The sequence below is a fragment of the Habropoda laboriosa genome, unplaced genomic scaffold (assembly GCF_001263275.1).
Source record: "Habropoda laboriosa isolate 0110345459 unplaced genomic scaffold, ASM126327v1 scaffold123, whole genome shotgun sequence".
Lineage (NCBI taxonomy): Eukaryota > Metazoa > Arthropoda > Insecta > Hymenoptera > Apidae > Habropoda > Habropoda laboriosa.
Genome location: NW_017100236.1, coordinates 397,047 through 412,524, shown reverse-complemented (window position 1 = coordinate 412,524; position 15,478 = coordinate 397,047). Strand labels below are relative to the sequence as shown.

Below are 15,478 nucleotides of genomic sequence, written 5' to 3'. Positions count from 1 at the left end.
TTAAGAAACAATTTTCTATAAATAATAGACTAACCTCGCTCTTTTCTCGAGCACGTTGCAGTATCCTCTCTTCGATAGTGCCCTTGCATATTAATCGATATACTGTAACTTGTTTCGTTTGTCCTAATCTATGCGCGCGATCCATAGCCTGCTGATCCACGGTAGGATTCCAATCACTATCGTAAAAGATTACCTGCAAAACAAATTATACTTTCCATTGAAATTAAATTTTCAAAGATATTCCTCAAATTATAAAATTACTATCTTCCATAATGTAAAGGAGTTAACAATCGAAATTCAGATATCAATTATGCGTGGCATTCTAAACAAGGACACTTCTTGTTCCACTCGATATTCGAACGAGGGCATATGCAAATGGCCCGAGCAAATGTATACCTGCAGCCCACGTTCGTGCACTTTCGTATACGTAACAGAATGCAGTTTCGGCAATGCAGGGGAACGACCCTGACCAAAAAATCTTATCGATTCGACCATTAATTCGTGGTGTATCACACTGACCGCAATTAGGTTACACCACGTTCTACTTATATAGTTTCTTTGGACAAAAGGGGAATACACATTGAAGAGAAATTATGTTGTAATGAGAATCACAATTCTTTGTCTCATCGATCGCTACATGCTTGCATTATTAAAAATCAGTTTATTCAGTTACTCTTTCAGAAAGTCGTAATGATGTATTTTTGTAGATGACGTAATAACCTCCTATAAATCTCTTCTATTTGCTTCAATAAACTTGAATGAAAATCAATGTAAATTCCATTTCTTTTTGCATTTACGTAATGTACAAAACGATATCAAACAAGTCTCCTTGTTAAATCAATAACTCGATTGCGCATACTAGTATCGTGATTAAACGTCGAGTTCCCTATTTATCCTATTTGTCCAGAACGTCAGAAGAAGGAACAAAAGAAGAAACTGTCGACTCTCGAAGAAATAGCAAAGTGAATACGTACAAGGTACCGGGCCGATAAGACACAGGATAAGATTACTAACCGTGTCTGCGGCAGTGAGGTTTATTCCCAGGCCTCCGGCTCGGGTGCTCAGCAGAAAGACGAATATGTCCGCCCTGAAACATGAAACAGTCCATGTAGATTGAACAGTCGAGTACGACGCGTTTTGTATGTAAATTAATTCGGCACGCCGTTGGTGCACTTAGAGGATTTCCAGTACGAAATACCCAGGCCGAATTAATTTTATCGCCTTTGAGATTTCGACGATTCGGTTACCCTTATTTTTAACCTAACAACCTTAGAAAACTATAATTTGGATTTGGATTTTTTATTTTTATGGATTAAAAAAATTATAAAATAAGATATGCTGAAATATAAAATGACGTAGGCAAAAGATGACTATCATCCATTATTAGAATCATGTATTCATGGCGAACGGCCAAAGCCGCAGCTGTCTACGAGACAGGGACGATTCGCCAATTAATTCGCGTGTTAGTTATGCGCGAGTGAACGAACGAAGGAACGACATGCTAAGAGGCCGCGCTTTAGACATGCAACACAATGCGGGGCTGATACATATTCTAAGCAGCGTTGGGGAAAGAATTCGTTCAGTTTATTAATGATCTAGTCTCGTTAAATTAACCGACGACGCTCGTTTAGATCGATAGATATCAAAAATACCCAGCCGTTGCCTAAATTAAACGCGAAATATTTACGAGTAACCGCAAAACGACCTGGAATTCTTTGTTATACACGAAAGTTACCTCTTTTGAAAGTCTGCAACCATATCCCGCCGATCTGAAATTTTAGACGAACCGTCTAGCCTCATAAACGTGTGTTTCCGGTGATACATGTATTCCTGTAATAGAAATATGATGTAGATTTTCGTAATGATTGTATCATTGAGATTAATTCGATGTACCTCTAACAAGTCGATCATTTTTGTCATTTGAGAGTAGATAAGTACTCGATGTCCTTGTTCCTTAAGACGACGTAAAAGACTATCTAATACAGAAAGTTTTCCTGCGTCTGTCACTAATGTTTGTTTATCTGTAATGACAATGTAAAAGAAATATTCATTAAAACACACGTAAAACGTTTAAAGTAAATTTTGTGAAAAATGCTTGCCTGGTACTATAATGTTTGACCATCCGTTTATGGGGGTACACGCACATATCCCACCATGTGGTTCTACAGAAAACGTGGATGTCGTTTGTGCTATACGAGAATTGGAGCTATCTTGTAATGATGAAATAGAAAGAGCTCGTTCACAACCAAGCCATAAAAGTCGTTGACCGAACTTTCCACCGCATTCTTCGTGCCTTCTCCATGCGCACGCTGCAGAACTATTACTAACGTATAATTTTCGAGGACTAGCTTGAACCTACAATTAATATTCGTTTATTATAAAGAATTTAATATTCATCTATGTTTTTGTTGCATTAAAATATGAACCTTAGGATAAGTATCGCAGATAAAAGATGGAATGGTGGTCTGTTGACAATGTCGCATTATCGGTGGTCTTGGAAAGTGAAGATGTTCTGGTAACAAGGCTACTTTGGAATCTTCTTGTTCACCTTTGGCAGAAGGCAGAATCCTCTGTAACCAATATATGTACATCATTAGTTTAAATTCTCAATACAACATAAAAAAAAATTGTTCAACAAGTCTGGACCTTCAATAGCTGATTGGCGGCCTTCTTGCTGCTGCGCAGGATTCGATGAGCGACTGTCTCAGGCATTGAATGAATCGCATGTGTTGTATGTGTATATACAGGTTCTCCCTCGATGATTTTCCTCGTGAATAATAAATCCTTCAACGATTGCAATGAGGAATCCATTTTTCTAGGTAAAAGAAACATCTGGTTCTTGGGTATTTCCGTATTTTCGTCGACGTTCCAATCCTCCCAGTAACGCATCATCTTTATCCTTCTCTCCATCATAGTTACGAGACACAATCTACATGTAAATAATCAAATGAATACTGTGAAATATTATACGTTATATCTTTAGTGTAAATATTTTCATACCTGAATAAAATACCAATGGTAAACACTTTATTTAATTCCATCGGGGTCAAGTTAATAAATCTACTAAAGGAAAAGAAATTTTGAGAGAAACTTTCACTGCCATCGTGAAGAGTTCGATGTATATATTCAGTAGCAAATATAAATAGCTTATTATACAACAGATGATCTTTGGATGGCAACGAAAGGTGCATGAGTCCTTCTGTATACAATAATGCAGGCATTTCGTAAAATTCAGTATGCATGAAAAGTGGAGACCTAGCATCTCTACGCTCAAAAAGTTCTGGATGATTGCAAACCTAAAATAAATATTAATGTAGTACTTGAGTAATGTTGTTTGATAAAGATTTGTTAAAGTTTTAGATTAATGGATTTTTACCTTTCGGAATTGCATGACTAGATTCATTAGGTTTGATGTGAAATTTTTGTCGTTGGTCGCGGTGTCACCACCGCCGACTGTGTAATGTAGTAAATCTTCTATTCTAATTTTTTTCTTTAATGCTGAATAAAGTAACTTTTGACGAGTAGTAAGTGGACAGTACACCATAACTTCGATCTTATCTGACAATTCGTTCTCTACATCTTTTTTTATTCTGCGTAACATGAAGGGCTTCAAGATCATGTGTAATCTTGACAAATGTTCTAAAAACAATTTTTTCAATTAAACAATTAATAAACAGATATCGTTACACAACTAGTTTATGACAAAAATATATTACTCTCGTCAATCCCCGTTTTATTTTCAGCGTGACTCTCGATGTCTTTGGAGAACCATTCGTTAAATTCATCATGGGAATCAAATAAAGTAGGCATTATAAAATGTAACAACGCCCATAATTCCGCCATACTGTTTTGTATAGGTGTACCGCTAAGTAACAATCTATTGCGACAGCTGAATCCAAGCAATAACTTCCACCTCATACTATAAAGTTTAGATATTAAAGCATCGTGCAATTAAAATATAAATAAGCAAGAAGCACCAACCTGCTAGTGCTTTTTATAGCCTGTGCTTCATCCAGGATCATGTATTGCCATTTTATTCTGTTGAAGTATTTGTAATCGGTTATGACTAATTGATAACTCGTTATCACCACATGGAATGAAGCCTCTTTCGTATGTAAATCTTTAGTGTCCCAAAACTGTCTCAATATTTTCCGTTCTTGTGGATTACCCCAATACGGAACTACTTTAAACATCGGAACGAATCGTGCCATTTCTTGCTGCCAGTTGTGTAACGTTGATGCTGGTGATATAATTAAAAATGGTCCCCATACAGCTGCAAAAGATTAAATACATCGTAGTATTTTAGATAATTTTAAAGTACGGAAACGTTAAGTAACTTACAATATCTTTCGGCAACATGACACAAAAAAGCTATGGACTGTACAGTTTTTCCCAAACCCATTTCATCTGCCAATATTCCACTAATACCCTAAACAGAATGTTAAGAATATTTATATAAATATTAATTCCTTTATAATTTTATTAGATTATACATTATAATGACTTAACAGATAGACCAACCTGGTCATATAAATTAGCTAACCAATTCATTCCTTTTAGTTGATAACCTTTAAGGTTGCCTTTAAAAATTGAAGGTTGTGGGTGTTCTAAATTTTCAGGTGTATCGCTAAGCCGCAATTCTTGAGATGCAGCCGCTGTATCGAACTGTTTTGCTCGAGCTTTTTCATTATCGAATGCCTCGGTGGCATTCCTTTTTGCTTTCTGTTTCATTATTTCACTGGACGTAAAAAAATAATGTCAAAACATAATATTTTTATTTTACCTGTACACGATCTGTTACCGAATTTATTATACCTATCATAATCATCAATTCCAACTAGTCTCGGATTTTTTTCTTCGTCTAATTGATTTAAAATTCTCAACTGTTCCTCGGGAGAGGCTTTTCCTAATTTTCGAGACATGAAATGAGCGTAAAGTTCAGTTTGTGTAATAAGAAAGTTCAGTTTTCTCTGCTGTCGTTTCGCCTAAATATTAAAACAAATTAAGTGAAATTTTAAACAATATTATATGTATTACATAATAAATAAGAAAAATTGCAAAAACAATCACCTCAATAAGTTCCACATCCATTTTCCGCTGCTCTTCAGCTTCTTTCTCTAATCTTCTTCTAGTCTCACGTTCGACTCGATCGTAACGTTTCCAGTAAGATTGCATTTCTCTTGTAAGACGTTTAGCTCTCCATATAGTCTCTTTCATGTTCTTTTGTGACTGTAATGGAAAAGAATATGTGGTTCTAATGATCTTTAAACAAATATAAATGATTATACATGTAACACTCACTTGCATAGCTTTTTGTCTCCAATATTTCATGCAATGTTGTGCTACTTTTTTACAACTAATTAACATTTCTTTATGATTATTGGTTTTTGCTCTTTGTACTTTTCCCAGTTCTTTCTTGGACATCATTACCCAAATCTTTCTCCTTCTCATTGCCATCACTTCTGGACTTTTGTTGTTATGCTTCTTTCTTCCACGTTGACGCGGTTGATGTCGCATTATTGCTTCCAATTCTGCTTCATCTAATTCTTCTTCTCTAGGAATTGTACGATCCCATTCATCATCTGGATATTCTCCTTCCTAAAGAATGCATATGATTGTATTATTTTATTCTTGAAACATGTTTTATTAACTTTTTTTACGTACGGGATAATCTTCGGAAGGTCTATGGCGCGGTACTTTCTCCTTTTTTATCTTCATCACTTTCTTTTCTGGTTTCTTCTCTTTCTTCTTTTTATTTCCAACTATTAATTTTTGATGTTCTAAAAATCTATCATAGCTTGATAATAAACCAGCACTGTAATATTGATACTGAATATTCTGAAGAAAAATATTTTAGATTAGTATTGATTCTGTATATTTCATCGATTATAATTTTAGTATTAGTCTTACCTCTGGTTTTTGATAAAAACGTGCTTGGTATTTTTTTCTAAGTATGTGAAACTTCAACATTTCCTGAAAATCTTCCTCTGTAATGGGACTATCTGTATCAGATCCTGAAGCTGAACTATCTGATGAATCACTTAATAATATATCCTGCAACCAACGGCGTTCTTCTCCAACACTTGACATGTTATAAAGCCTCAGCTTATTAATCCTTTCCTCTATAAAATTAATAATCATGTAATAATTGTACAAGATAAAATATTATTTGTGAAATATTAAAACAATTTGCACACCTTCTTTTCGAATCAGAACGTTATCAAGATAATTGTCCGATCCTTCAGAAGATTCTGATGACACAGACTTGTCATCCTCACTGTAACAATTAATGAAGTAAATATCATGGTTCACACAGAGTACAATTCTTACTTCATTAAAGATAAAAAGGCTACCTAGCTGGATCATGGAACAGTTCATTAATTTGCCGTAAAAAGGGCTGTATATTAAGGCTGCGCTCCAATCTTTGCAAATGCAAAGGAGCAGCCATTTCTGCTTCCAACCTCATTGTGTGTACCCTATCTGTCATTACCAGTTTATATAAAATTCAACAACCTACAATAACGAAAGCATACTATCAATAACACATACTTGAGATCTTTATTAATGTCAAAATCAACTTGTATCACATCTCTTGCAATAAACTATGCAAAATAACTTTAGTACAAAAGAAGAACTATTTAAAAGTGCAAGCTTTATTTAATGGAATCACTAAATGAAATTTATTTAAAATAGCAGTATCAGAAGAGCCGTTGTCAAGGAAACAAATACTTTATCTGCAATAGTACGAACCTAATATGACTGTGATTATTTGACATTTCAATAAGTTCATTAAATGATTTTGGTGATACATATTACATGGACGACAGGAAATTTTTTACGTAATTTGTACGTAGTGTATAGCAAAATAAAACATCTATCTTGCGCTTTGTATTAGTAAAGCATATAGGATTTTGCTCTTTACTGCATTGCCACAATGCTAGATTGTTTATTTTGTGTTTCCTGTAACGGGCAATACATGTTAGAGGCGTGTAATCGCCGTATGGAATTGTGTGTAACCAATTACATTATATAAGGTGAATGACACGACGAATCGAGCTGGTGCGGTTATAATTTCGCGAAATATTCGTTAGTTTTGGATCACCTTCGGTTTGGTTAGAAGTAGCCCCACTTATTTAGCACGTAAGATAGGGTCGACCGCGAGGAAATGATTCCCTTTGTTCACATCGAAATTGGGTATATCAGTCGGAGGGAAATACATAGTAGAAAGAAGCCTAGAGAACGCAGACATTTGGCGTGCCATAAAACCAGGGCAGGGATAGGGCATATTGTTGGCCACCATTTTTGTTTTCAATAGGTGGCGCCAGCTTAGTCGATGGAGGTCCACGGCTTTACCAACGTTTATTGCCGACAAACTAATTTTATTCTTCGTTACAATGTTATATAATATATATTACGATTTAAATATACAGATGATTGCATAGATTACACATTATTTTAGCCTTGTACTGTAATCTACTTTTTGAAACTTCTTCTATTGCAACCTATTTTTGATTTGCAAAGAAATTGCAACACTAATTAAACAGTCGCAATTCAATTTCATGATAAAAAATTTTTAAAGTTTTACTGATATTTTATTTTAGGATACATAAATTATGCCAAAATAAATAAATATTTTTCTAAAACATTCCATTTTACGTTATAAAACTCATTTGAAAAATAATATTATTCAAACAGCATTATCTTATAATACGGTTGTTCAAAACTCCCTCTCTATATCACTCCAGACATTATGTCGAACCCAAATCCTGTCTGTACACATTTACGATTGCCCGCCAGTATAATAAAAGTTATTAACAATTATAGCAATACTGCTATAATAACAAAAAAGCAAGACAATGAATAATTATAAACATAATTGCTTTAAACGTAGTAAATACGTAACTTATTCATAAATATGATCTTTGGTAGAGAGGGGATAACAGATTGTATCGAAATAAATTAAGAAATATTATTTAATATTATGTATTAAAAATAAGTGTAATATATTTCTGCTGTAAGATAATTTTATTTTATTACGCATAATTGTTGTAATTTGTTTTAAATTATCTAAAATTTTTAGTGCTATGCGTCTGGCTTCAAGATTCAGGCAACTAGCAACTTTGTTTTCTGCTGTGTGAACCCCGTTTTGTTTCCGTTATTGCAACGAGCCATCTTACTCCAGACGCCGATCATTACTTCTTCTAGTAATTTCAGTGGTAACGTGTCGTGAAAGCATAAGATTTTAGTGAAGAACGCAACGTTATTTTACGTGTATTCAGGTAAGTTTGTAAACACGTTTTTTTTCCTGCGATATTACGTATGCATTAAAAAAGTGAATTGTTTGCAAATACTTCGTTTTACGGATGTAGCAGCAGCGGTTCACGTTAAGTACCCCCGACATGTCGCATCATGACGGTTTAACGATAATTCATTGATAATAAAATGTTCAATTCAATTTTCGATATTACAATTTAAATGATTGTTTATTATAAAAATTTGCGTATTATGCGTTAATGACGTGGCGCAGTAGCTTTCAGAATGCTACGTCATATGGGTGCTCGCCCACAAGATTTTTGTATAAGTATTCATGATAGATAAGTGTACGGAGCAATTAATCGCTTATCTCAAACATTATCTCATGCGGTAAATAATTCGTAACTACTTCATCTTAACGTTATCGTTAATTTCAACATCGTGCAGATAACTTTCGAGAGTTTTCCGCTACTAATGGAAATAAATATAATTATTTTATAAGGGCGTTACATGTTTTTGTAAAATGCAGTCTTCACGTTTTTATCTGTACATTATCGGTAAATTACGTAGCAGAAAAAGAGGACGATAAGCAATCGCACGACCGCCATTTTATGAAACGAGTGTCTAATAAAAACACGGTTTGTCGCTGGAGTTTGATACTTATTGCTTTTTATTGGATTAAGTTCCATTTATTGAATAGAAATATTCAATTTTAAGCAACTAGTTAAAATTCTATTGAAAAATAAGGTATTTCTATTTTTTAATCTTTAAAATAGTTACGGTATGTGAGGGAGGGAAAATGAACCGAGAGGTGGTACATAACGGTACACAGTTTAACTTAAACTTGAGTTAAAATCTCGATTAAATGTGGTTGAAACAAATTTATTAAGTTCTAAGTATCTGAATATTTTTTAAATCATAAACAATTCAATATTAAAATCTTATGAATATCTAAAGGTCAATGCTCTAATGGTAAATGTTTATACAATATACTGAAAATTCAGTTTTACTTATTGCAAATTGGTTTACGTACTCGCCACTTTTAATTCTTCAACCGTGACATTAGGCGGGTTCGGTATGTTTCACGAAATTTTCCACTTTGAATCATGTGAAATAGCACAATGTAGATACCGAACACGGCTAATGTTCATACTCACTTAATATTTGTGTAAACACTTTTTGGCTGAGTAAGCATGAAGATAAACATCTTAGTGTTTAATAGTGATTCATACTTCATCAACGTGAAAATTGTTCAAACATTTTTTGTTCAATTATATAGAGACAAAGAATGTTTTTTGTTATCCACAAGTGCATGAGATGTGCTTAACATAGATATACAATTGTGTTGCACTAAACATTAAGTAGTTTTACTTTTAGCTTGAAAAAATGAACAATGTTCAGTAAATTGTTCTAACTTTATCTTGTTGCTTAACATTCAGTATTGTTCCAATATTTTTTTAATATGCAGTGGGTAGTTTATAGCTTCAAGTTCTATACACATTTTTTACAATATGCAGCATGTAATTTTATGTAAATTATATTTATGCACAGTTTATACTACCATAAATGTTAAAATACAATTTAAATTCTACATATAGATGATGTATTAACTTAACATGCTACTAAGTTATGCTAGTTTTTTTACTGAACTATTTTAATTTTTGCGACTGATGATTTGTGTGATTGTCATGGGAGAATGTATGTTGAAGAATAATATTTATCAACTGTATGAAATCTTACTTCTAAAAAATTATTTGGCAATTTTGTGTATTACTATAGCACCTCTATATTGCACTTGTGACTTATTGCAGTCAGTTTACAATTCTTAGATAGTTTTTATTTGTAAAAATTTCATTAATATAAAATTTCCAAGTTGGTCCAGAAATATATGAAATAATGTCACCAATGTCAGTTCTATTTATTATGAGTTGCATTTGCCATTCTCAGCCAGAATATTGGAAATTAACATAACAGTACTTATGTTGTCATGTGACTAAATGGCAGGTTCTTAAAGTAGCCTGTTATGTATGGTGTTTTTATATTTTCCTTTAAGAATGAGCACCCGAGTATTCGTTGGTGGATTAACATACCGGGTGAGAGAGCGCGACCTTGAGAAGTTCTTCCGGAAATATGGTAGAATCAAGGAGGTCGCTATGAAGAATGGATTTGCCTTTGTGGTAAGTCTAATGTGGTTCAATTGCTTGAGAGATTTTTCAGAGGCTACGGTCGTTTCCGTGATGTCCTCATCAAGAATGGTTACGGCTTTGTTGTAAGTACTTGAATCAAATTCCATACACATACCTAACACTTTACTCTACTCAGTTTGGTCTTGTGTTATTTACCATTACATTGTGTGTGACAATTATTTTTGCATTCATCACTTTAACATTTTTGCTAGCTTATCAGAAAAATTGCCAATTATTTTATGATTTCATTGCTGACCAAAATGTGTAGAGTGTAAAGTGTTTTACTTCAAAAATAACTTGAACCATGAGTTGATCTGACCTACCTTGAGCCCTGAACACATTGGTACTGTGGCTGCTTAATGGAACTGTGTGCTGGTTTTCATCGATTAATCTACAAAATGTTTGTAAGTTATGTATGATCAAAAGGAAATCGTGTTACTTATATCCAATACCTAATTGATTATTACTTTTGAGGTAAAATACTGATTAGGAAATCAAAAACAATAAAATTACGAAATTAAACAGGTCCTTAAAATCTGAAGCTAAATTGAAATTATTTAAATTATTAATCAAATTTTCTCCTTATATAGATTGCTATTCTATTTTGCTAGTATGTATTGTTGAAGAATTCATGAACATTTACACTACTAACTGCAAGTGTATATCTGTTGTACACCATAGGTATGCTCCATAACTTAATAAGGAACATTGAATAACATGAATGATACAACATAATGCTGCATGCAGAAAAACTGGAACTGACAAATGTCCCTGTTACTGTGATTTGTAATAAATATATTTTGTTCACAGGAATTCGATGACTATAGGGATGCAGACGATGCAGTCTACGAGCTCAATGGGAAGGAGCTTCTAGGAGAAAGGTAACGCATTCTATTTCTTAATTACACATTTTATATATACAAACATGATATACTATAAGTACGAAGAATGGTGTAGGTAGCATGTCTTGCATGATTAGTTTCTTTTTTCACTATTAATTTAGATATTTTTTTATTTATTCATATTTGTTTAATAGAATGTGTAGTTTTCAATTGCACACCTTTAAAACTAACGTGATTATTGAAAATTACAATACAGAATACTTGATTTTGTTGCATTAAAATTTTTAGAATACTGATAATTCCTTTACAATTTATGACTACAAATTGAGTTTTAAAAATATATTGAAGGTGCAGCATTAACATTGTTAATTAATAACGTTAATTTAATTAACTCATCATTTTTTTAAGAAATTACAATAATTGCATAATGTTCATGTTGTACAAAATGAGTAGGATTATACACGAGAAGCAATAGCATTGACAATTTCCTTTTTCATTTATTTTAATACCCTTTAATACATTATTGAGTAAAGTACTTTCGTTCTAGACGTTTCCCAGTTACTTGCATCTGAAATTAAAGGCATTATAGAATTCTATTGGTTATAAAAAAAAAACCAGTTGAATATTTAATAGCTATTTGTTTGTACATAACTAAAAGTATTAGTACAATTTTTTAGAATAACTCATTTATGAATGAATCTAAAACTGTAAATAACATTTGCATTTTTGAACATTTTATTTTTCGTTATTTACGTTTAAGTCTTTACATGTTTCGAGATCATTTAGAGAATCTTCGGATTTTGTCCTGTATTAATATAACCTGCTATAATCTGCTGTTGCTTCTGTATAATTAAAAATGCAACATATACATAAAATATTTCTTTTCTTTCTTTCTTTAATTTTTTTTTTTTTTTTTTTTTTTTTTTTTTTGCCTTTAAGTTTTAACGAAACGGCGTCTGTCCTCCAAATTATTGATTGGGTTTGTTCTGGAATAAAAGTGCATCTTACTTAAATAGCCAATGCGACTTGCCGCCATTTTGAACTACTTCCATCAATTCCCCGATATATATGTTACATAAAGAGATTATATTGTATATTGATATACTTTATAACACGAATGCCTCAACATTTTTAGTAATGTATATTGCTTCTTTGACAAAAAAAATCGTTCGACCGAACAAAATAAAATGAAAACGAGAGAAAAATTCGAACACGTGTATATCGTAGTTAGATAAATGCGTTTTCATAATTCTCTGGTGATCGTAAAACGATTTTCCTTTGTCTGATTATTAAGAAAAATGTCGAAAAAAAAAAAAAAAAAAAAAGACGAAGCAAAAATGTTACCAGAAAAAAAGAAACAATGATCCCAGTTAATTATGAGAAAGCTCCTGGAGTATATAGAATGATGAATTAAGTTGCGCGTTATAAAGTGAACAGCAACTAGAAAAGAGTTAGAAAGAGAGGGGACGAAGAGACAAACGCGATGATGAAAGGGGACAGCGCCTCAATGGCTGGACTTTGTAGATAATGAACGAGGCGGATGATATTTGATGTGACGGATATCGAGAGGAGGCTGAGGAATGGATAAGAAAATGGAAAGAAGGATGGAAGGAAGGAAGCTGCTTTAGAGTAAGAATTAGTCGAGGACTTAGGCGGGGTTTTGTTGGGTGTGTTTCAGAGTGGCGGTGGAGATAGCACGGGGTGTTTCAGGGAGGCGAGGCGACCGTGGCTACGGACGCTCACGCTCCTGGAGAGACAAGTAAGCATATCCAATGTGTCTTGTTACAGAATTACTGTAGAGAGGGCCCGGGGGACACCTAGGGGTAGTGACCAGTGGCGCTATGGTGACTCCCGTGGTGGTTATGGGGACTCGAGGCGATCTGCGTAAGACACGCTATCCTTTTTTTTATTTTATTAGAGCGATCATTATCCCCTCCTCCCCTGATGGCAGTCAACTTGAGATATGCAAAATCTTGGTTAAATTCTTTTTTCAAATAAGAATATTTTTTAATGTAATTTTAAAACAAATCGATTTTCACTTTTTGAATATGTATATATATATATGAAGTAGAGAATTGATTTTGCATATCGTCCGTACAGGGAAGAACGTAACCTTGGATATGATAAGCTCTAGATTAGAGAAAGAGAACGAAAGAAAGAGAGAGAGAAAGTGAATGAAAGGGAACGAATGCATGTTGTAAAAAAGCTTGCCAATTCGCATACGATGAAAGTTGGTCTAGGCACACCGGCGAATTCTAATTAGTTCTTCTTGAATTGGTTGTCTTGGATTTGACTGCTCTACCAGAGTACGTCGAATTTAAACTCGGAAGCTCTCGAAGACCGGAAAACATGGGAAAGAAGGAACAAAACGAAAAACAGCTATCGCTAGTTTTTTCTCGAGAAATCTCTAAACATTATTTCTAGCGTATTATAAAATGCCTAGTGAATAACCCTCCCAGACGTTATGTTTATTACTGGTAGTTGAGAGAGGTGGATCGATGTAATTGGCGACTAATAGATGTGTGGTATTGTGTTTGTTACAGCCGAGACGATATGCGGCACGACAGGTACGCTATTGCTGCATTTTGAGTAGATTTGATTCGATTGGAACAGGTGATTGATTGTGTGCCTGAGCAATGAGTGCAGATTCTGTAGTTATTTGCTGAAGGTTTAACCAACGATCCGTTATTTCTGTTCACATGACATCCCTTTTTGCAGAGATAGTGTGAACAGAAACACAAGGACTGCATCTAGCTACAAGCAATCATTGCCCAGGTACATACATCCAATGTTACGCTCTAACGATATATCTTATAATTTTATCAAACTTATAAATTACTATCAATTGCAAATAATTATGAATAATCATAAAAAAAAATTCAAATATTCTTGCGTTTTCTCCATTCAAATTAGAATTTCGCTATTATAATACGTTAAAGTCAGGTCCAAGACAAACCTGCTTCTATTGAGACAACAAACAAACGATAGTAACCATATTTTTCCTTTTTTAGATACGGACCACCAACACGCACCGAGTACCGGCTCACCGTAGAAAATCTGTCAAGTCGCGTCAGCTGGCAGGTAAGCAATATCTGTACCCTTGCCTCGTGCTTACTTGATATACACGTCCGTTAGCTTTTTCGTGAGTTTGATTGCTACTCGAGGTTTTCCAAGAACGATATGCGAGTATATCTTTATATATTCCATCGAGAAAGCGCGTTGGATTATATTATCGTTCGCTAAAATTTGTCTTGATACACGGTGATCGAATGTGTTCGTTCCGCCATTTTCTCTCGTGTATCCCTCCGAGTCGAACCAAACTTACACGCGCGACATTTTTAGCATTTAATGTTTTTTATTCGATTTTTCTTTCGTCATTTTTAAGTTCGTTTTACGCATATCCGAAACTCTAGTCCGAGTTCACAAAAAAAAATGATGTACATTTTGATCAAGTAAGTCTATGGCATATATATACATATATATGTATATATATTCGAGAACCAAAATTTTTTATCCAAATAATTGCCATTTCCGCACGATGCTGAACCAGAAAAGAATTAAGAGACGAACGAAAGTAAAAATGAGCGGGAAAAAAGGTTCAAAGAAAACACAGAGGCACGAATATAGAAAAAGAGTGTACGATCCCTGATGTTAAAAATATCGGGCATGTGAACCACTAAAATATATACAACGTGTGTTGCGTTTGAGATCCTTGAACAAGCGTATGAAAGAGAGACACTGAGAGGAGAAATACACGGAGCGTGCTGAGCTTTTACATGTGCTTTTTTTGGAAGAAGAGAGGTGTACGAATCTAGAAGACGTCAAGCAACGAACAATGGAGAAGAAGATACGAGATAGATTTAACACACTACTGCTACTACTACTATTACTACTGCTACTACTACTACTGCTACTACTACTGCTATTACTACTACTAGAAGGGCAATCGTGGGAGAACAATTTGGGAAATGCGAACGATGTGGGAAATACCAGGACGCACTACACACTACTCCATTTTTCGAAATCGTTTGATCTGAATAACAAATAACAGAGAGATGTATATATAAGTATTACATACACGTCTCTAAATTATAATCCATGCCAACAACGAATTTAAAAAAAGAAACAGACAGAAATAGAGCTCCTTTGTGTGCATGTGGACCAAGTCTTACTTGATCAATATACATTGCATATATA

At 33.9% G+C, this 15,478-nt stretch overlaps 2 protein-coding genes across 10 annotated transcripts in view; one reads left to right on the top strand and one right to left on the bottom strand.

Annotated features, from left to right (window-relative positions):
- LOC108571661 (putative DNA helicase Ino80) overlaps positions 1-7,286 on the bottom strand; it is a 16,384-nt gene extending 9,098 nt beyond the window's left edge. The window contains exons 1-21 of the mRNA XM_017933758.1: positions 7,103-7,286; positions 6,354-6,513; positions 6,198-6,277; positions 5,911-6,122; positions 5,665-5,838; positions 5,302-5,598; positions 5,071-5,229; positions 4,816-4,985; positions 4,522-4,738; positions 4,342-4,429; positions 3,982-4,273; positions 3,717-3,919; positions 3,377-3,639; positions 3,001-3,296; positions 2,647-2,929; positions 2,427-2,570; positions 2,100-2,355; positions 1,894-2,021; positions 1,736-1,830; positions 1,015-1,087; positions 1-193 (exon numbers count right to left, since the gene is read on the bottom strand). The exon at positions 1-193 is cut by the window's left edge and continues 105 nt beyond it. Of these exons, the coding sequence (XP_017789247.1) occupies positions 1-193; positions 1,015-1,087; positions 1,736-1,830; positions 1,894-2,021; positions 2,100-2,355; positions 2,427-2,570; positions 2,647-2,929; positions 3,001-3,296; positions 3,377-3,639; positions 3,717-3,919; positions 3,982-4,273; positions 4,342-4,429; positions 4,522-4,738; positions 4,816-4,985; positions 5,071-5,229; positions 5,302-5,598; positions 5,665-5,838; positions 5,911-6,122; positions 6,198-6,277; positions 6,354-6,487 (3,757 nt within the window). The 5' untranslated portion in view covers positions 6,488-6,513; positions 7,103-7,286. The remainder of the gene's footprint in view (positions 194-1,014; positions 1,088-1,735; positions 1,831-1,893; positions 2,022-2,099; positions 2,356-2,426; positions 2,571-2,646; positions 2,930-3,000; positions 3,297-3,376; positions 3,640-3,716; positions 3,920-3,981; positions 4,274-4,341; positions 4,430-4,521; positions 4,739-4,815; positions 4,986-5,070; positions 5,230-5,301; positions 5,599-5,664; positions 5,839-5,910; positions 6,123-6,197; positions 6,278-6,353; positions 6,514-7,102) is intronic.
- Positions 7,287-8,160: 874 nt separating this feature from the next.
- Positions 8,161-15,478, top strand: part of LOC108571699 (serine-arginine protein 55) — a 12,922-nt gene continuing 5,604 nt past the window's right edge. For 3 of the 9 annotated variants that reach the window (XM_017933808.1, XM_017933804.1, XM_017933803.1), the window contains exons 1-7: positions 8,161-8,279; positions 10,307-10,430; positions 11,250-11,320; positions 13,070-13,165; positions 13,825-13,848; positions 14,000-14,056; positions 14,293-14,362. In XM_017933808.1, coding sequence (XP_017789297.1) covers positions 10,308-10,430; positions 11,250-11,320; positions 13,070-13,165; positions 13,825-13,848; positions 14,000-14,056; positions 14,293-14,362 — 441 coding nt within the window. In that variant the 5' untranslated portion in view covers positions 8,161-8,279; position 10,307. Of the gene's footprint in view, positions 8,280-10,306; positions 10,431-11,249; positions 11,321-12,959; positions 13,041-13,069; positions 13,166-13,824; positions 13,849-13,999; positions 14,057-14,292; positions 14,363-15,478 lie in introns of all 9 variants that reach the window. The other 6 variants (XM_017933805.1, XM_017933806.1, XM_017933809.1 and 3 more) reach the window with 6 other exon arrangements.